Source organism: Dipodomys merriami, unplaced genomic scaffold, assembly GCF_024711535.1.
Source record: "Dipodomys merriami isolate MVZ:Mamm:240054 unplaced genomic scaffold, mDipMer1.0.p SCAF_16, whole genome shotgun sequence".
NCBI lineage: Eukaryota > Metazoa > Chordata > Mammalia > Rodentia > Heteromyidae > Dipodomys > Dipodomys merriami.
The window spans coordinates 26,400,859-26,420,826 of record NW_027202937.1 but is presented as its reverse complement, the minus strand read 5'-3'; the positions used below and the strand labels follow the sequence as shown (position 1 = coordinate 26,420,826).

The following is a 19,968-nucleotide window of genomic DNA, read 5'->3' as shown; positions in this document are numbered from 1 at the left end:
CACTCTACCACTTGAGCAGCAACTATACTTCTAGCTTTTTTTGCTGGTTAATTGGAGTCTCAGGGATTTTTCTGCCTAGCCTGTCTTCAAACTACAATCCTCAGATCTCACCATCTTGATTACACAGGCAAGAGCCACCGGTGCCCACCTCTCTGTTTTTCATTTATATTCCCTAAAGAGTAATAATGTTGCATATCTTATGCTTGTTGGCCATGTGCGTGTCTTTTTGGAGGGAATTTCTACGTAAGTCCTTTATAAAAACCTGTTATCTTTCTGCTGTTGAGCTACAGGAGTTCCTTATATAGTTTGAAGATTATGCTTTTATCAGGGACATGAATTGAAACTATTTTCTCTGTCCCATCCTTGAATGCAATTCACTTGTAAGTTGTTTGGTTTCTAACACATTTAAACAAGATAGCCTATCGTCATTGCCTTCTGGTTTGGCACCTTCTAGCCGTGGGGTGCACAGTCTAATGAAACATCTTAGTCACCTGAGCAGGAAGGACCCCATTGCCTAATAATGGCAGCTCATCACTGCTTACCAGACAGCCATCTGGCACCAAACTGAATCAGCTCATGTAGCTGGATGCAACTTCCGAGTCAAACTCTGGGTTTCTGACTTCTGGCTATTGGAGTGAGCAGCTGTGGCTGGGTGTGGTCGGCCTGGTGAACCCCCCGGACCCTGGACTCAGAGTTCTAGGCCCCAACCCAGCTGCAGGAACACAAGACTCACGTCCTCCATGCCCCGCCCTGGCTACTAGCCCTAAGTCCCGCCTCCCGGCTCCGATGCTTCTCAAGACCCCGCCCTTTTGGGGGAGCGCGAGCGCGTGCAGCCACTCCTCGCTCTAGCTCCCGTCCTAAGCCCCGCCCTGGGACGTCAATCTCTACACGACGGCTCCAGGCCCCAATCCCATCCCGCCCCGGAGCGCCTTGACTCCACGCCCGCAGGCCCGCCCCTTCCCCAGGACCTGGCGCGCGTGCGCGGCCTCCGCCGCCCTCGGTCCGGACTCGGGCTTCCCTCGGCTTTGCGCTCTGTGTGCTTTGCTCCGCCCGCCCGCCCGCCCGCGGCCTTCGCGAGAAGAGGCTCGGTACTTGGGGTTTGACGCTGTGTTTGCAGGTTCAGCTTTCATGCGTTGTGACCGAGGTTTCCCCGCTTGGTGCCCCGGGCCGGGGGGACGCGGGAGGGGGGAGGGGGGACGGTGCTTTTCTCCTTTGCTTTCCCCGGGTCGCGGTCGCGCGCCGCTTCCCGGGAGCAGCACGGAGTCCCCGGGGGATGCCCGTCACTCGGGCCTCCCCGGAAACGAGCGTGCTCAGGCCGGGCAGGACGGCCGTGCGCCGAGGGCAGCGCCGCCCTTCCCGAAGATGGGGCTTGGCGTTGATCCTCTCGCCGGGCCCGGGCTCGCGAGGCCGGCCTTGCGCCGCGCCCCAGGCCCGGAGGGGCCATCGGACCGCGGCTTCCTGTCCCGCGCTGCCCTCCCCGTCCTTCACCCTCGCAAGAACCATGTGTTGGATGCAGAGCTTGTTTTTAAACAGATGTTGAGTATTAAAAATACTCGCCTGTAATCCTAGCTGTGCAGGAAGGAGGCTAAGGTCTGAGGATCGTGGTTCGAAGCCAGTCTGGGCAGGATAGTCTCTTGAGACTCTTATCTCCAATGAACCACCAAAAAGCCAGCAATGGAGCCATGGCTCAAGTGGTGGAGCTCTGGCCTTGAGGGGAAAAGCCACGACCAGTGCTCTGGCCCTGACTGAGTTCAGGTCCACGAGTGGGCGCACACACACACACACACACACGTGATACTTGAACTCTTGTGACACCGATGGAACCAGCACCCCATCGTGTCCCTCAGAGAGACTTTAAAAATAGTCCACTTAGCCTACCAAGGGCAAGGCCTTGAGTTCAGTCCCAGTACTGAAAAAAAAAAAAAAAAATTGGTGGCACAGAAACAAGAATAGTAATGAGTTGGTTCATGTTTTCATAGTGCCTTTTCAGAGCTGATGAGTGTATCTTGTTTAAAGATACCGCGGAATTGCTTGGTATCTCTCCGCCATTTACTATGTGCTATGCTTTTTTTGCTTATGACCTCTCTGACTGTGCATCACCCCAAGAAATTGGTACTCTTGTTCTTTATCTTCAGAGTACAGTCACTGAAGGAGCCTGAGGCTTCCAGAGGGCTTGAGCTTGAACCCACTTTTCTTCTGACTGCTAGAGGGCTATGCTTTAACTGCCCCTTCTCCACAGGCCTGGTGTCATCTGTCCGGAGAGAGAGAGAACAATGCAGAAAGACACCAGCTCTCTGTGAGTTCATGACTCAATGGGAATGGAAGTCTGCAGCTCCTCAATCCAAAGTTTCTTTCTGCTTCTGAGAAGGGGCTGGGCAATGTGGGATATGGGAAGGGACCATGAAACCTTTCTGGTGGGCTTTTTTCATTTGTACAGTGAGGTGGTTTGCTTGGGCCCATCAGCCATGATAGGATGGTTTTTAAGGAGACTTGGTGGATGCTTACTGAGTCTTCCTGTTGCATTTTCAGAGTGCCTTTCCATTATGTTGGCTTTGGCTATGCTGCACTGGTTGCGACTGGTGGCATCGTGGGCTACGCGAAAGCAGGTAAAGTTATCTAGCCACCTACAGCCTTCACCTGTCCCAGGAGAGAATGAAGCCCAAGGCCTTGAAACTCCATCTCTTTTAGCTCATATTCCTTAGGCCCTTAACTTCAGTGCTCAGTCCTCTGGCCCTGCCTACACTTGCCTTTGGTTATCTGATTCAGCTGAGTCAGCTCCCTGGTCTCACCTCCTTATCTAAAGATAGGCAGGGGTGGCAGTAGATTGTTATTATCATTGGCTGCCATTTGTAATTCTTGGCCCCAGAGTTGCTATCTTTGTTTTTTATGTAGAAAAAAAAAACTAGTTTAGTCTTCACTGTTTTTTTCTCCCCATTTTGTGGTGCTGTGGATGGAACCCAGATCCTCTTGCAGGCCAGGCATGCACTCTGCCATTAAGCTACCCCCCAGCCCCTCCTATACTCTTATTTTGAATGTAGGTAAGGAGTTCCAGTGAAGGTGCCCGTTTCTGCACTGCCTTGCCTGCATGTGCGCCTCAACACACACTGCACTTTCTACTCTCACAGTCTGTTTAAAGCAATGGCCCTGTTTCCCTCTCTTTTGGTGGTTTGCCTGAAGTCCTCCTTGTGGCACAATTCAGCCCCTGATGGATTGAGAGAATAGTTAAGAACAAGCCAGACAATAGTTCCCCTAAGGAGCCAGAGTTTTTATTTTCTCAGGTGGAAGTACCTTACCCTGTATACCTATTTGGGAAGAGATTGATGGGGTGCCATGACCCTGACTTTTTCTGGTAGAATAACAAATCTCCCCCAAACATTTTCCTGCTTGAGGAGGCCTTTGTTAAGAGCTGAGTGAAGAGACTTTGTCTCTGCTGTTTTTTTCTTCGGGGCAGGGGAGCCTCGGGGATTTGTACATCAGTATGGCGTTATCACATCCGTGTGTGTGCATGCTTCCTTCTAGGTAGTGTGCCGTCCCTGGTTGCTGGACTCTTCTTTGGGGGCTTAGCAGGCCTTGGTGCTTACCAGTTGTCTCAGGATCCCAGGAATGTGTGGGTTTTTCTAGGTATGTCTGTTTTGGTGTCACCTTGGGGTGGTTCTGTCTCATTAATCTGTTTTGCCTGGTCTCATTGCTTCTGCCAAAAAGTCTAGGGAAACTATACAATGGGGAATCTTGCTGCTGACTGTTTAGAATGTGGAAAGATTTAAAACAGGTGCAGGGCAAACATGTGTCTCAAGAAGACCATTGAAATTTCTTTTGATTTTGTTTTTGTTTTTGACTGCACTTGGTCAAAACCCTAACTAAGGCAGGCGTACTGTAGCTCATGCTTTGATTGGTATCCAGCAGGAGAAGCATGAGGTAAAAGAAATAGCATCTACAGGCATGTAAAAAACGTATGCCTTGGAAAAGGAGAGGGTGATTATGGCTGAAGTGTGGGGTTTGCAGGAGAGTGGTGAGGAGGGAGGCCTGAAAGGTGGCCTGGGCTTGCAGGGCCTCACACAGCCTGTGTTTGTAACTAGTCCCACAGAGTTTGGCAGCCAAGAGGCTCTCCTCGCCTCCCCCACCTCAGAAGGAACAGGAAGTACAGGGTGGAGGTGGGTCTTACTCATAGGCTTTCTCACTCAACTTCCCTTGTGTATAAGGTGTTGTGACTTTTGACCTCTGCCTTCTTCATCAGCTACATCTGGGACCTTAGCTGGCATCATGGGAATGCGATTCTACAACTCCGGGAAATTCATGCCTGCGGGGTTAATCGCAGGTGCCAGGTATACTTTTCGTTTTCTCTCTTATCAGGAGAAAAGTTATTGTCTAAGATAATTTATGCATTCAAAATTTACTTGCTTTGGTATGTCTGATCCTAGAATCAGTTTATATGAACTTAATTACAATCAGTTGTGAAGTTAGGCCCAAATGGCCTAAGATTTCATTCTTCATGGATGTGGTTTTATTCTCAACTTGCTCACTGGTCCGTCACAGGGGCTTCAGGGCAAACCTTGTCTGTGGCACTGTGACTCTCATCCTGGACTCCGTGTTAACTTCTTAAATGTCCTTTGTTAAAAGAACTTTGATCAAATCTTTGTAAAACCCAAAGCAGTTTGTTTTCAATGTACTAATTCCTAAGTACAATAAAGGCATCCTACAAGCCAGGCACCGATGGCTCAGACCCGTAATCCTAGCTACTCAAGAGGCTGAGATCTGAGGATTGTGGTTTGAAGCCAACCAAGAAAGTCCATGAAACTCTTATCTTCAATTAACCATAAAAAGCTGGAAGTAGTGGAGTGCTAGACTTCTGCCAAAAAGCTCAGGGACAGCACCCAAGCCTAGGACTGACCCAAAGAAAGAAAAAAGACATCCAGAGACAGAAGAATATTTAAAGTGTTTCCAAAACATGACCTATCCACAGCTGCAGTTAGACTGTTAGTCATAATTATTCTACTTGTAGTGAAAGACTCATTGTAGACCAAGGTCAGGAGCAATCAGCTGGGAGGCTGAGGATGCATAGTTAGCTAGCTGTGACCCAGAGAGGCCCTGATCTCCCTCAGTTCCTCATCTCTCCATTACTGGCACTGGACCAGGAAGCCCCTATGGTATATTAAGACTTGAATACAGACTACCCCTTGGCATGAGTCTCTCTTGGTTCCTGTAGGAATTATTTCTTTCTTCTTTTCTTTTTTCTTTTTTTTTTGGTCTGTTATGGGGTTTGAACTCTGGGCGCTGTCTCTGAGCTCTTCAGCTCAAGGTGAGTGCCCTACTGCTGAGCCACAGCGCCATTTCCAGTTTTCACGTACTTTCCTGCCTGAGCTGGCTTTGAACTTCGATCCTCAGATCTCAGCCTCCCGAGTAGCTAGGATTACAGGTGTGAGTGCCCAGTGGATTGTTTTCTTTTTTGAGACCTCCCTTCCTATGCAGTTGTGAAGGGCCTGCAGAGTCCTGGTTTCTTAAAAAAAAAAATCACCATGCTATCTTGTTTCCTCATGTTTTTGTTTGTGTTTCTTTTGAACAGTTTGCTGATGGTGGCCAAACTTGGAATTAACATGTTGAGTAAACCCCATCCGTAATAATCACATCCCAGCTTGGTTGGCCTCAGGAAGAATTGAAACTGTCGAAACTTCCACTGTTTTCAATGTACTAGGAGAAGGAAGTGCAGCACACCTATTCTGACATTTTACCTTATAAGCAGAACACAGAAAGAAATTACACTGACCCTAGTGGTGAAGAAGTGGGCATTGACCTCTGCAGCCCTTCATGGGGGCAGGCATCTGAACCCCAAAGTTTGAGGATGCCTCATGAGATTCTTCTATGTTTCATCTGTTATGTTGTCCTATTTCTGTATCAGCAGATAAAAATCTTGGGGTAGAATGAGACGTGTCTGCACACTGGGGGCACTAAAGCAGCACAGGCTGCTCAGGACAAGTGAAAACAAATCTCACATGAGGTTAATGATGTATATTCTCTTGAGGCTCATCTAGAGCACAGCCCTGCTTTGGTTAAAATAGCAATGGAAATAAAGTTTACCATGACAATGTATCCTGTGGTGCCTTCTTTGCCAGTGGTATGGGAGTTTCACACAAGAGGTGGGTAGCAGAATGATATAGGAATGTCAAAAGTGTCTTTAGTTTTCCATTTAGAAATTGCAACATTTACGGATCAACACAGTTATGATTTGACTTTATGTAGCCTGGAAGCTTACTTTAAAAAAATGCCCTGGAGGGTTTCTGAGATAGGTCTTACAGAGAAAAAGATGACCTGGGTCATGTGTCGATGTGAGGCTGAAGCCTTATAACTGGATGCTGGTGCATTCTTTCACTTTTTCAGCACTGGGAATTAACTCCGTTTGGAGCCCTTGTTTTAGTTTCAACAGGAAACAAATTTGCTTCTGTATTATATTGAATTGAGAGTGTAATTCAGGCACTTACTTATTTTTGCTTAAGCCTCTTGAAAGCAGTACTAGTTTTTCCAGTCCCTTTACCCTCTCCAGTACCCAAGATCTTGAGCTTGCTATGCAAGTTTTCAACTCTCAAGCAAAGTCTCCAGTCTCATTTTGCTTCTTAGTTATACACAATCATGCTAACTTTTGCTCAAGCTGGCCTGGAGCCAAGATCCTCCAAATGATAGGTGTGTTCTACCACACCTAGTTTTCATCCCTTTTTATATCACGTGGCTTTGAATACTTTTTGGGGGGTGAGGGGGTCCAGTCATGGGGCCTGAACTCTGGGCCTGGGCACTGTCCCTCAGCTCTTCAGCTCAAGGCTAACGCTCTACCACTTGAGCCGCAGCACCACTTCCAGCTTTTTTTCTTTTTGCTTATGTGGTGCTGAGGAATCGAACCCAGGGCCTCATGCATGCAAGCACTCTACCCCGGAGCCACCTTCCCAGCCCTTTTTTTTTTTTTTTTTTAAATCAGTCTTGGGGCTTGAATTCTGGGCCTGGGCACTGTCCCTGAGCTATTTGAGCCACAGTTTTCTGGTTTTCTGGTGGTTAATTGGATTTAAGAGTCACACAGACTTTCCTGCCAGGGCTAGCTTTGAACCATGATCCTCAGATTTCAACTTCCTGAGTAGTTAGGATTACAGGCGAGAGCCACCAGTCACCCAGCTTGACTATCCTTGTAACTCCTCAGACAGGATATAGCTGGAGAGGACTGTTTGTAAACTAAGAATACCCAGAACTCTGTGCAGGTAAGCGGGGTGTTTCAGACTGTGCTTCCATTATTATTGCAGCCAGGCTCAAAATAGGAATCTGGATAGGCACATTACAGCACTGGCTCATTGGACTTGTTTACCAAGACTACATCTCATCACTGCTAAAGATCTTGACTACTATATATAGGAGAAGGTGCTTGATGGCACATAATTGCAAGTGCTTCGATAAAATCTGAACCTCCTCTATAGTTGCTGACATAATCTGTAATTATAGTGTATTGTAACAAATTCACAGCTTAAGTAATAAAGATACAATTCGTCTACACATAGTTTAGTAGTATGTACTGTTGTTTCATGCCCTGGAGAATCAGATGATTTATTTAAGGTCTTCCCATGTTGCCTGGCTGGCCTTGAATTCTTGAGCTCAAGTGATCTTCCTGTGATCTTCCGCCTTATAAGTAGCTGAGCTTACAGGTGTGTACTTTCATGCCCAGATTGAATATTAATATTACTTATGGTCCTTGAGGTCGAACCCAGAGCCTGTTATATGCTGGGTAAATGCCTTGCTGCTGAGTGACCCACTAGACAGTGCTAGGATACACCTAAGACCTGTGCTTGTCAAGGGCTCTACCCCCAGGTAGCCCCAGCGAGGTTTTACATGTGTGAGGTAGGCAGTACTGAGTAGATTTTTTATGATTGACTTCAATTGGGGAAAAAAGTAACTAGTTGTAGTTGCAACAGGGTTCTATGGTGCCAACACCCATCAGTGGGTGGAGATGGTCATGAGTGGTCCATGTCCACCCATACTGTGTATTTAGACAGCTGCTCTTTCTCCTTGGTGCTCCAATCATTTCTACTGCCATAGACCAAGAGGAAGTGAATGTTGAAAACTTGTGTTCTGTTCCATGTGGTCCTTGGTGGTGCTCACCATAGGTGGCCTCTCAGAGGGCATTAGGTCACTGTGACCCTGACCTCTTCTGTTTCTGACTCCTGAGGTGACTTTCATATACGTATATAATGTACTTAATCACCCCCTCTATTCCTCTCTCCTCTCCCAGATAATTTCCCTTCTACACCTATATATTTTTTTCTTTTTCTTTTTTTTTTGGGGGGGGGGAGGGTCCGGTCATGGGGCCTGAACTCTGGGGCTGGGTGCTGTCCCTTAGCTCTTCAACTCAAGGCTAGCGCTCTACCACTTGAGCCACAGCACCACTTCTGGCTTTTTTCTTTTTGCTTATGTGGTGCTGAGGAATCGAACCCAGGGCCTCATGCATGCAAGGTAAATGCTCTACCACTGAGTCACCTTCCCAGCCCTTCTCTTTTTTTTAAAGTCTAGATTCTGAGTATTGAGAGCAGAACATATAACGTTTGTCTTTCTGATTTCTTCTTTTCTTTTTTTTTTTTTTGTCTTGTCATAGGGTTTGAACTCAGGGCCTGGGCACTGTCCCTCAGCTCTTCTTCCTCAAGGCTAGTGCTCTATCACTTTGAACCACAGCTCTACTTCTGTTTTCGGGTGGTTAATTGGAGATCAGAGTCTCATGGACTTTCTAGCCCAGCTGGCTTCGACATGATCCTCAGATCTCAGCTTCCTGAGTAGCTAGGATTACAGGCGTGAGCCACCAGTGCCCAGGTTTTGTCTTTCTGATTTCTGAACCAGCGTACTTGGGTCCTGATTAATACACCAGCCAACCGTGTACCAGATTCCTTTTCTTCTAGTCCCTCACCAATATCTATTACCTTTTGTCACTCACTGGCCATTCTGACAGGCCAGTGATATGATCTCATTATGTATTCATTTGTATCTCTCTAATGATTGGAACTGGAGATGTTAGGGACCTCTTCAGTTATCTGTTGTCTTTTGAGAAATGTCTTGTCGGATCCCTTACACATTTCTAGTTGCTTTATTTTCTTGCTGTTGACTTGCTTGAACTGCATTTTTGAATGTTAACACCTTAATGTGTTAACTTGCAAATATTTCCTCCAAATCTGCAGGTGATCACTGCACATGGTTAATTGCTCCCTTTGCTGTACCGAAGCTCTTTTAGTTTGATAAGAGTCCCGTTTGCCAGATTTTGCTTTTGTTGTCTGCAGATGTTGTATCCAATTCAAAAGTTATTTCCTAATCTGGTATTGTATATTTTTCCCCCTAGTTTTCCTGCAGTGGTCGTAATTACCGTAGTTTGTAGCCTTACGTTTAAGTCTTTGATTCATTTGATCTTTGTATATAGGAGGAGATATGGGGCCAGCTGGATTTTTCCTTTTGTGTGTATCAAGTATGCCCAACATCAATTATTGAAGAGAATGCTTTTCCCATGTATCTCATTGGTGCAAAATCATTTGACTGTAGATGACTAGGTTCATTTCTGGTTTCTTTTTTTCCTCTTTTCTCCTCCATTGGTTGGTATGTTTTCGTTCTGGCAATAGCATGCTGTTTTAGCCACAAACTTCTCAATATAGTTTAAAATTGGGAACTGTGATAGCTCTAGATTTTTTCATGATTCATGAATTTTAGTGGTGCTTTTTTTTTTTTTTGGTTGATCCTGGGGCTTGAACTTGAGACCTGAGTGCTGTTCCTGAGTTCTTTTGCTCAAGGCTAGTGCTCTACCACTTGAGCTATAGCTCCACTTCTGGTTTTCTAGTGGTTAATTGGCAATAAAGAGTCTCACAAACTTTCCTGCTCAGGTTAAGCATTGCAATCATCAGATCTCAGCCTCTTAGGTAGCTAGAATTACAGGTGTGAGCCGCCAACACCTAGCTAGGAGTGCTTTTTTATTTTTAGGAAAAATAGCAAAGTTTGATAAGAATTGTAATAGATCTGTCCATTGCTTTTGGGAACAGGACATGTTGATAGCATTGTTTCGATCCATAAACTTGGGGGATCGTCATTTATTTTGTTTTGTCTTCAATTTAGTTAATTAGTATTTTGGTTGTTTTTTCCCCTAGTTTTGGGGCCTCTTAGGTTAAATTGTTCCTAAGCACTAGTTCCATGGCTTCAACTCAGGACCTCCAACAAACTCGTGCTCAGCTTTTTTGCTAACAGCTGACACTCTACCACTTGAGCCTCGATAAGAGTGTTGGCTGTGTTGGCATTGAAACACAATCATCAGATCTCAACTTTCTGAGTAGCTTGAGCCTCTAGCACCTAAATTTTTTTCTTTTTTTCTTTTTAGCTCTTATAACTGGCACCACCCTCTTGATTTCATTTTCAGGTTGTTTCTCCTCATTTTGTGGGTTGGCTTTGTGTCCTATAACTTGACTTGCTTATTCTAATAATTGCAGTGTCTGTAAGAATTTTTCTAAATAAGATCATGTTGTCAACAGTGACAATTTCTCTTCTTTTCCTGTTTGGATGCATTTTTTTTTTTTTTTGGTCGGTCATGGGGTTTGAACTCTGGTCCTGGGCACTGTACTTCAAGCTCTTCAGTTCAAGGCTAGTACTCTACCACTTGAGCCACAGTGCCACTTCCGTTTTTTGGGGTGTCTTTGAACTGTGATCCTCAGACCTCCTGAGTAGCTAGGATTACAGGTGTGAGCCACCAGCGCTCGGCTTTGGGTGCCTTTTCATTCTCTCTATTGCTTGCTCTGGCAAGGGCTTCTGTTCCCTGCTAAATATATAGGGTGAGAACCAGCCTCCTTGGCTCCTTCCAGATGTGAGCGCTACTTTCACATTTGCATCCTTCATTGTGTAGAGATGCATTCCTTCTATACTCACTACAGTGAAAGTCTTTTTTTTTTTAAATCATGAAAAAATATTGAATTCTGTCAAGTGCTTTTTCTGCATCTAATGAGATTATCATTTACTGTTGTCTTTTCCGTTTATGAAAGGTCCATTTATTGATCTGATTTGCATGTGTTTGACCATTGTCTTTGCATTTCAGGGATCTCATTTGATTAGGGTAAATGATCTGTTAAAGGCGTTGTTAAATCCTGTCAGATACCATTTAGGTGAAGATGTTTGCATCTGTGTTCATTGAGGATATTGGCTCATTGTTTTCTTTTCTCCAAGCCCTATGCCCAGATGCTGGCTGGACAGGTACTCTAACCACTTGAGCCACACCCTCCAACTTTGCTTTGTTGTCTGTAGATAGTATATTCTGATTTTGCCTGGGCTGGCTTCAGACCAGGATCTTCCTATTTGTGGTCATATTGCACAAATCACAGGCACAAATCACTAGATTCAGCTTATTGAGATGTAAGAGGCCTAATTTTTTGCCTGGATGGCCTCAAAGTGCAATCCTACTAAGTCTCCATCTCCCAAGTAAATGTGAGTCACTGTGCCTGCCATTCATCTTCTGAATTGTCCTCAAAAATTTTTTCTTGGCCAGTCCTAGGACTTGAACTCCTCAGGGCCTGAGCAATGTCCCTGAGCTTCTTTTGTTCAAGGCTAGCACTCTACCACTTGAGCAATAGTGCCACTTCTGGCCCTTTCTGTGTGTGGTACTGAGGGCTTCATGCATGCTAGGCAAGCACACTACCACTAAGCCACATTCCCAGCCCATCTTGTGCATTCTTAATGACTTCTTTCCATTTTTATTTTCCTTTCTTTTAAAATTGCTATAAAGGTGATGTACAGAGGGGTTACAGTTGTATAAGTCAGGTTAAAAAGTACATTTCTTTTTTTTTTCCCTCTGGTTGTGGGGCTTGAATTCAGGGCTTGGGCACTGTCCCTGTGCTCTTCAGCTCTACCACTTAAGCCACAGTGCCACTTCTGGTTTTCTAGTGGTTTATTGGAGAGAAGAGTCTCTCAGACTTTCCTGCCCAGGCTGGCTTTGAACCGTGATCCTCAGATCTCAGCCTCCTGAGTAGCTAGGATTATAGGCGTGGGCCACTGTCGCCTGGCTAAGAGTACATTTCATTTTGGACAATATCACTACTTCCCTCGTCTCCTAGGTATTTTTTTGTTGTTGTTGTTTGTTTGTTTTTTGTCGATTGCTCTGGGCCTGGGCACTGTCTCTGAGCTCTTCAGCTCAAGGTTAGTATTCTACCACTTGAGCCACTTTCAGCTTTCTGGTCGTTAATTGGAGCTAAGAGTTTCACGGACTTTCTGCCCTTTCTGCCCAGGCTAGCTTTGAACTGTGATCCTCAGATCTCAGCCTCCTGAGTAGCTAGGATTACAGGTGTGAGCCACCGGCACCTGTTTGTTTTTTTTAGACAGAATCTGTGTAGCCCAGGTAGCCTCAAATTCTGAATTCTTTTGTATTTGTCTCCTGAGTGCTGGGATTACAGGTGTGCGCTAATGCCTAGCCTGTTTTTTCCTTTTAAATCATTGTGTTGACAGCAATAATTTAAAATTTAACACTACATCTTGTATTTTCCTTTATAGAGTGGAATGAGTGTGGCCTACATATTTGAAATTTTGTATTAGAGAAGAATGTGACCATTTTCACTACTGCTTTAGGTTTTACATGCTGCATAGGGTAAACAGTTCACTGTGTGGTTCAGGTGTTCCTATGCTTTAGACTTCTAGTGCTGCTTTCTGAGAAAATCCTCTCATTTGGATCATGACTATACTTTTCTTTACATATGTGTCACACTTATGTGATTTTCCAACAAATATATATGAACACAGATAAAGCTTTAACAACATATTAGCAAATTAAGTACAACAATCTGAAAATTAATCCAATACACCAACAAGCTTAAGAAGAAAAGTCAACAATTGTATCAAACAATAGATGCAGAAAAAGGATTTGACAAAATTGAATGCTTATTCACAAGAAACTAGGCTTCTCAGCTTGTCAGTACATCTACAAAAACTCTATATCTAGCATTCATATTTAATGGGAAGAAAATTAGATGCTTTCCTGCAAGGAATCAGTCAAGGATGTCCACTAACATCACTTACTCCACACTGTACTCCTAGCAAGTGCAACAAGACACGAAAAGTAAATATGTACTGATTAGGAAGGAAAAAATCAGTTTTTCTTATAGATGTGGATATCTGTATAGAATCCCAAAGACTCAACTGAGAAACTTCTAGAATAGGAAATTACAGAAAATATTAGAGTCTGATTAATATACAGAGATCAATTGCAGCAACAAAGTTAAAGTTCAGTATAATTTATATTAGTATCAACAAAAACAAAAGCAAACCAAGATATAGTTAGGTATGAACCTAATGATATATATACAAGATCTAGATGAGCAAAACTATAAAACCAATGAAAGAAGACAAATAAATGGAGAGCAATTCCATGTACACATATAGGGAGATACAATGTCAAGAGGTCAGTCCTTCCCGGCTAGATCTAAATCCAAAGTAATCACAATAAATGCTACTCAAAATCTCAGAGCAGTTATTTTGTGGATGTCAACAAACTCATGGTTGAATTTATATGGAGAAGTCAAAGACCCATAATAGTCACATAGTGAAAGAGAGAACAATATTGGAAGGCTGACATTATCCAGCTGCAGAACTTGTAGAGAGTTACATTAGTTATGATGGTTACTGTAATAACCATCTTGCTTACTGGTGTTGCTAGTAAGAGAACATATAAGCAGAAAGAAGTCACAGTCTCCTAACTGGCTTGGGAGCAGAGGCAATCCAGAGGAGACAAGATGAATCTTTCCAACTAATGATATTGGGACAAGTGAAATCTACATGGGAAAAGAGGACATGAAGACACAGATCATACACATCACAAAAATTAAAATGGGGATAAATAAGATTTTTAAGAAAAAAATTAAAATCCTAGAAGATAACAGGAGAAAACTATAGATGACCTTGAGTTGGCTGTTGACTTTTTAAAGATAACAAAAAGCATTATGAAAGAAAAAAAAATGAAGGTGAACTCCATTAGAACAGAAAACTTCACCTGACAAGAGAATCCAAAACATACCACAAACTTTGAAAATAAAGGTTTGCAAAAGATGTGTCTGTTTTTTTGGGTTTTTTTTTTTGGGTCCGGTCGTGGGGCCTAAACTCTGGGCCTGGGCGCTGTCCCTCAGCTCTTCAGCTCAAGGCTAGCACTCTACCACTTGAGCCACAGCGCCACTTCCGGCTTTTTTCTTACGTGGTGCTGAGGAATCGAACCCAGGACCTTGAGCATGCAAGGCAAGTGCTCTACCACTGAGCCACCTTCCCAGCCCCAAAAGATGTTTCTGATAAAGGACTATTAACCAAAAGAAACACAAGTGTGAAAACTTAGCAATGAGAACATGAACAATTAAAAAATAGATGAAAGATCTGAAGACACTTCATCAAAGGAGATATGCAAATTACAATCAAATACATGAAAAAAATGCAAATAACAAATACCATTATTTACCTATTTGCATGGCCAGACCTCAGATCTGACACCACCTGATGCTGGAGAGGATGTGGAGGAATTTTCCTTCACTGCTGATGTGAATGCAAATACCATAGCTACATTAGAGGGCTAGTTGCCCAGTGTCTTACAAAAATAAAGCACTCTTACTATACCATCTAGACATCATGTGTCTTGGTAGTTCCTAAAATGAGACCAAAGTGATTTCTACACAATTGATATATGTAATTATTTATAGCTGATGTATTAAAAACTGCCCAAGTTGGAAGCCATGCATAATAAATAGTGTATACCTGTAATCATAGCACTTAAGAGGAATTTTTGAGGTCAGCCTGGGAAATATAGCAAGATCTCATCTCAAAAAGCCAACAGCAATGGGACAGTGCTTCACTCCTGTAATCCTAGCTGCACAGGAGGCTGAGATCTCTGAATTTTGTCTGGAAGTCTAGCCCTGGCAGATGAATCTGAGAATCCTATCTCCAGTTAACCAGCAAAAAGCCACACGTGGAAATGGTGCAGTGCCAAGCCTTCAGCTAGAAAGCCAAGAGAAAGCATGAGGTCCTGAGTTCACACCCCAATACTAGCACAAAAACAATAAAACAAAACAATAAAACTGCCCAAACTTGGAATCAATGATGGTATTCTTCAGTGGCACATCTGCACAAGGCATCCTTCAGTGACACACAGAAATGAGCTATCAGCCAGGCGCTGGTGGCTCATGCCTGTAATCCTAGCTACTCAGAAGGCTGAGATCTGAGGATCACGGTTCAAAGCCAGCCTGAGCAGGAAAGTCTGTGAGACTCTTTATCTCCAGTTAACCACTAGAAAACTGGAAGTAGTGCTCTAGCTCAAGCGGTAGAGCTCACCTTCAGCTGAAGAGCTGAGGGACAGCGCCCAAGCCCAGAGTTCAACACCCATGACCGACAAAAAAAAAAAAAAAAAAAAAAAAAAAAAGAGGAAAGAAAAAAAAGAAAAAAAAAGAAATGAGCTATCAAGCGGACACACATGAAACATAAAAGAACTTTGCACACTGCCAAGAGAAAGAAGACATATATTTTTTTTACTTCAATGACATGCCATTCTAGAAACAGAAGTTATTAAAATATAGACTGCTGGGTGTTGGTGACTCATGCCTATTATCCTAGCTGCTCAGGAGGCTGAGATCTGAGGATCATGGTTCAAAGCCAGGCTGAGCAGGAAAAGAGAGAGACTCTTATCTCCAATTAACCACCTAAAAACTGTTAGTGGAGCTGTGGTTCAAAGTGGAAGAGTGTTAGCTTTGAGCAGAAAAAGCTCAAGGACAGTACCCAGGTCCTGAGTTCAAGCCCCACAACCGGCCTAAATAAAACAAACAAACAAATAGATAAATGCAGTAAAAAGATGAGTGTGCTGGAGGGTCTGGGTATGTCAGGAGGGAAGAGTTAGGAGGAATGAAACTTCTCCATGGTACTGGCCTGGGGTGGGGAGGTGCAAGTCATATATGCTGTCAAAGCCTGTAAGGATGTATAAGACGCAGCGGACCCTAATGTGTGTTATACTGCATTGACACCACATCAGTCGCCACACATGCAGCCCAATAATGGGTGATGTTAGAATGGGGATCATTGGGAAGGGAGGTTGAGGGCATGCAGGACCTTGGCACCTTGTGATGGCGATTTCTGTAAAGCCACAACTACCCTTCCCCAAGTTCCTAACCAAAACACTAAAATCAAAAATCTAAGAGTATTAAGTTTTAAAATATAAAGAAAGCACACCAGTAAACTGTGTTTATTTAAATACTCCATTTTGAGAGTTTTTTTTATTAGCTTTGAAACTGTACAAGTACACCTTACATCATGGCTAGATCACTCTTTACATCTGAGCAGTTCCAACACGAGGAATCTGAACAGTGGAACTTTCTATACAAAAAATATCCTATTATTCTAATTATATAATGTGACATTGGATAATGCCCACACGGTCATTCCAGTTACATTTGTTAAGTCATATAACATCAAGACTTCTGCAGTGGTAACATTAATTATCCCTTTAAAAAAAAATACAGTACTAATATCCAGTCCATAGAGTGGCAGGTTTAAATACAGTAGTCCTGAGTTTTAAGATGTCTATTTTAAATATCAACTAAGAAGAATAATGAACTACACGGCCCTGTGGAGTAGGAGGTCAGAGACGAGCCTGTGGGCTGTAAGAGTAGGTGGTGGCTCGGGCACTGGCTGGCACACTTCGTCTGCTGGGGTCACGAAGGGAAGTCTTTGGAAAGTCAGATGAACGAGCAGCAAACATGGTGTCTAGAACTTGCTTCAGAGGATGGCGACAGGTGGACATAGTCAATGTGGACGATAGGTCATCAAGCTGTTGCTTTGACAGTCATTGTGCATTCATAGGATCAAGATGAAACAACATACTCTGCTAAACCAGGTGGCATAATCTGGGTATTCTCTCTATGTGTAAAGGGTTAATTTATTCCTGAGGAGGACATTCTGCTCAAGAACGGAATTGCCACTGATCTCATAGTTTCACAGTAGAAAAACAATTGATAACTATAATCTTTCTGGCATTACCAAAGGGGAGATAAGTGCAAAATAAGACCCTTGAGGCCAATGCACAACAAATGAAGACAAAACACTATACATGTTTGCTAGAGGCATTAAAAAAAATCTTAGGATCTATTAATTTGTATATCAAATACTTGGTACTTTGGCAAATATTTTATTCAATACTTTGTAAAGTCCTACCCATATGTGAGCACTGTGGTATGGATGCTGACAGGATGCATTGTGCTTGGATGTTTGCTCTCTGAAGTGCCCACAAGTGCATCTTTCTTCCAGAACTCAGTAGCAATAGACATCTGTAGAGAATTCCCAGGGTCAGGGGACTTGTGTGCACTCTGGAGCAATGGGGGGCTTCCTGGCAAGGGTCCTAGCGGTGGCCTCCATACTTGGCCACCCAATCTGTCCTCCCATGCACCGAGGGCACAGGCTGTGTGCGGCTCACCAGGTTTAGGTTTTTTGCTGGAGGATTGTAAGTGGATCCTGAAAACTGGCTCCGACCAGGTTTTGTGTTCCAAGTATATTCTGAAAGAAATCAGAACCAGAAATTCAACTCTTGTTCATCCCATTGTCAAACTCAAAACAATTCATCCTCACTTTATGGTGAAAGTTTGGATTTATCTTAATACAGTGGTTTATGGGTGGTGGTTGTGCTTTTTGTGTGTTTTGATGTGGTCCTGGGGCTTGAACTCTGGGCCTGGGAGCTGTCCCTGAGCTTTTTTGCTCAAGGCTGACATTCTACCACTTGAGCCACAGCTCTACCTCTAGTTTTTTTTGGTGGCTCCTGGAATCAGACTTTCCTGCCTGGGCTGCTACTGAATTGTGATCTTCATTTCTCAGCCTCTTGAGTAACTAGGATTATAGGCTCTATTTTTGTTTTTGAGTCAGGGTCAGCCCCTTGCTATGTATCCCAGGTTGGCTCTGAGCTCATGATCCTTCACCTCAGTTTCCTAAGTGCTGAGAATGAACATGTTTCCCCTTGCTCACTGCTTTTTTGTTCTTTTATTTTAAAAGCCTAAATTCTAGAGCAGTAGAATTTTTCCTATTCTCATTTAGATAGATAACATAGAATAAGAAAACCAAGACATATTCTTGGCTCATAGTCAGTAAGCAATACTCAATTCACTAGGACTTTGTAATGTCTTAATGTGGTCACATTTATAGAATGCTAAAAGATGGTATTGCTATAGAAAATGTATTTGAAGGGGCTGGGAAGGTGGCTCAGTGGCAGAGTGCTTGCCTTGCATGCCTGAGGCCCTGGGTTCAATTCCTCAGCACCACATAAGCAAAAAGAAAAAAGCCGGAAGTGGCGCTGTGGCTCAAGTGGTAGAGCACTAGCCTTGAGCTGAAGAGCTGAGGGACAGCGCCCAGGCCCAGAGTTCAGGCCCCACGACTGGACCCCCAAAAAAAAATGTATTTGAAGCTGGGCACGGGTGGCTCACGCCTGTAATCCTAGCTACTTAGGAGGTTGAGAGCTAAGGATCACTGTTCAAAGTCAGCCTGGGCAGGAAATTCCGTGAGACTTATCTCCAATAAACCACCAGGAAACTGGAAGTGGAGCTGTGGTTCAAGTGATAGAGCACTAGCCTTGACCTGAAGAGCTTGGGAACAGTACCCAGGCCCAGAGGTCAAGCCCCATACCACCACCACCACCAACAACAAAAAAGAGAAAAGAAGGAAGGAAGGAAGGAAGGAAGGAAGGAAGGAAGGAAGGAAGGAAGGAAGGAAGGAAGGAAGGAAGGAAGGAAGGAAGGAAGGAAGGAAGGAAGGAAGGAAGGAAAGGAAGGAAGGAAGAAAGAAAGAAAAAGAAAGAAAGAAAGAAAGAAAGAAAGAAAGAAGGAAGGAAGGAAGGAAAGGAAAGAAAGAAAAGAAAGGAGGAAAGAAAAGAAAATGTATTTGAATTGTGAGTTTTGTAAAATGCTGGCGCTCATTCATACAAGGTCCTGTAACACTTAATAGTGAAAATGTGCTTTCATGGTTTCTCTACATAAGAAGTCTCTCTATGTCTGTCTCCCTCTTTCCTTCCTCTTTGTTTCTCTCCCTCTCATTTTCAGTGCTGAAGATGGAACCCACTGTCTCACACATGGTAGGCCCTGAAGTCTTGCCCCTGAGTACAGCCCCTGTTCTAGAAACTTTGTTTTATTGAGAAAACTTTGGAGAGATAATAACCCCCTTAAAGTGAGTTACTTTTAGGTAACTTATTCTTAAGGATCCTTAATCTGACTGCTTGAAATTTTGTGCTCTTATCTGAACTATTGGTAAGCTAAACTTGCTTACATATCTCAAGCTGTAAACCTTACAGGGAATCCTAGTGTTTTCACTCTGTGCAGGAATGACAACTGTCATTCTGACATTTGTAGTCCTATACAGGAACTACCCTGTGCACACTGGCATGGCTCTCCTCCTCCTTTCACTGTGTCTCTGCAAGCTGGCTGTCCTGACACACTGCCGACCCCAGCTCATCCTGAGCAAAGCTCCGTGCAGAGGTCAGACCATTGCCCTGGCTGGTTAGAACTGGGAGGCCAAGAGCTCTCTTTTTGATGGTCTACCAGGATATTTCATGCCACTCTACAGGCCTGAACGCTCTCAAGGTTAAAGCCACTGTGGGAAAGCTACCTTGCAGAGGCTGAGCAGTGGGCCGGAAGGGCCAGAGCAGACACCTTATCTCCAGGACAGCCCTTTAGAAAGGAGAAGCACCAGAGTGTTCAGTTAGCCAGTTCACAAGATGGCCACAGGCCAGACAGCACAGTGGTGAAGCAGAGAGCTCAGGAGGGCCAGAGCAGAGGGAGGGAGGGAGGGCAGGCAAGTCCAGGATGGGAAAAGGCAAGCAAGGTCACAGGCTGATGGCTGAGGCTCTTGGAGTAAGGAGTGGGGAGTTTGGGGAGCAGCAAAAAGAGAAGCATGTTTCCAGGTCACAGTAGAGCCTAAGTCAGCTTCTAAGTGCACTGAAGG

The 19,968-nt window shown here is 44.0% G+C and overlaps 2 protein-coding genes across 15 annotated transcripts in view; one reads left to right on the top strand and one right to left on the bottom strand.

Annotated features, from left to right (window-relative positions):
• Positions 1-985: 985 nt before the first annotated feature.
• Positions 986-6,084, top strand: Tmem14c (transmembrane protein 14C). 4 transcript variants are annotated; one of them, XM_070024582.1, is made up of 6 exons: positions 986-1,088; positions 2,136-2,296; positions 2,530-2,606; positions 3,520-3,621; positions 4,235-4,322; positions 5,561-6,084. In XM_070024582.1, the coding sequence occupies exons 2-6, from the start codon at positions 2,274-2,276 to the stop codon at positions 5,613-5,615; spliced, it is 345 nt and encodes a 114-aa protein (XP_069880683.1). In that variant the 5' UTR covers positions 986-1,088; positions 2,136-2,273; the 3' UTR covers positions 5,616-6,084. The 4 variants fall into 4 exon arrangements, with proteins under 4 accessions (XP_069880683.1, XP_069880685.1, XP_069880684.1 ...); XM_070024584.1 differs by having other exon boundaries at positions 992-1,088; positions 2,240-2,296; XM_070024583.1 differs by having other exon boundaries at positions 992-1,117; positions 2,240-2,296.
• Positions 6,085-16,251: 10,167 nt separating this feature from the next.
• Positions 16,252-19,968, bottom strand: part of Mak (male germ cell associated kinase) — a 49,558-nt gene continuing 45,841 nt past the window's right edge. For 6 of the 11 annotated variants that reach the window (XM_070024570.1, XM_070024569.1, XM_070024577.1 and 3 more), the window contains 2 exons: positions 17,462-17,541; positions 16,252-16,825 (listed from right to left, as the gene is read on the bottom strand). In XM_070024570.1, the coding sequence (XP_069880671.1) occupies positions 16,631-16,825; positions 17,462-17,541 (275 nt within the window). In that variant the 3' untranslated portion in view covers positions 16,252-16,630. Of the gene's footprint in view, positions 17,542-19,968 lie in introns of all 11 variants that reach the window. The other 5 variants (XM_070024576.1, XM_070024578.1, XM_070024580.1 and 2 more) reach the window with 3 other exon arrangements.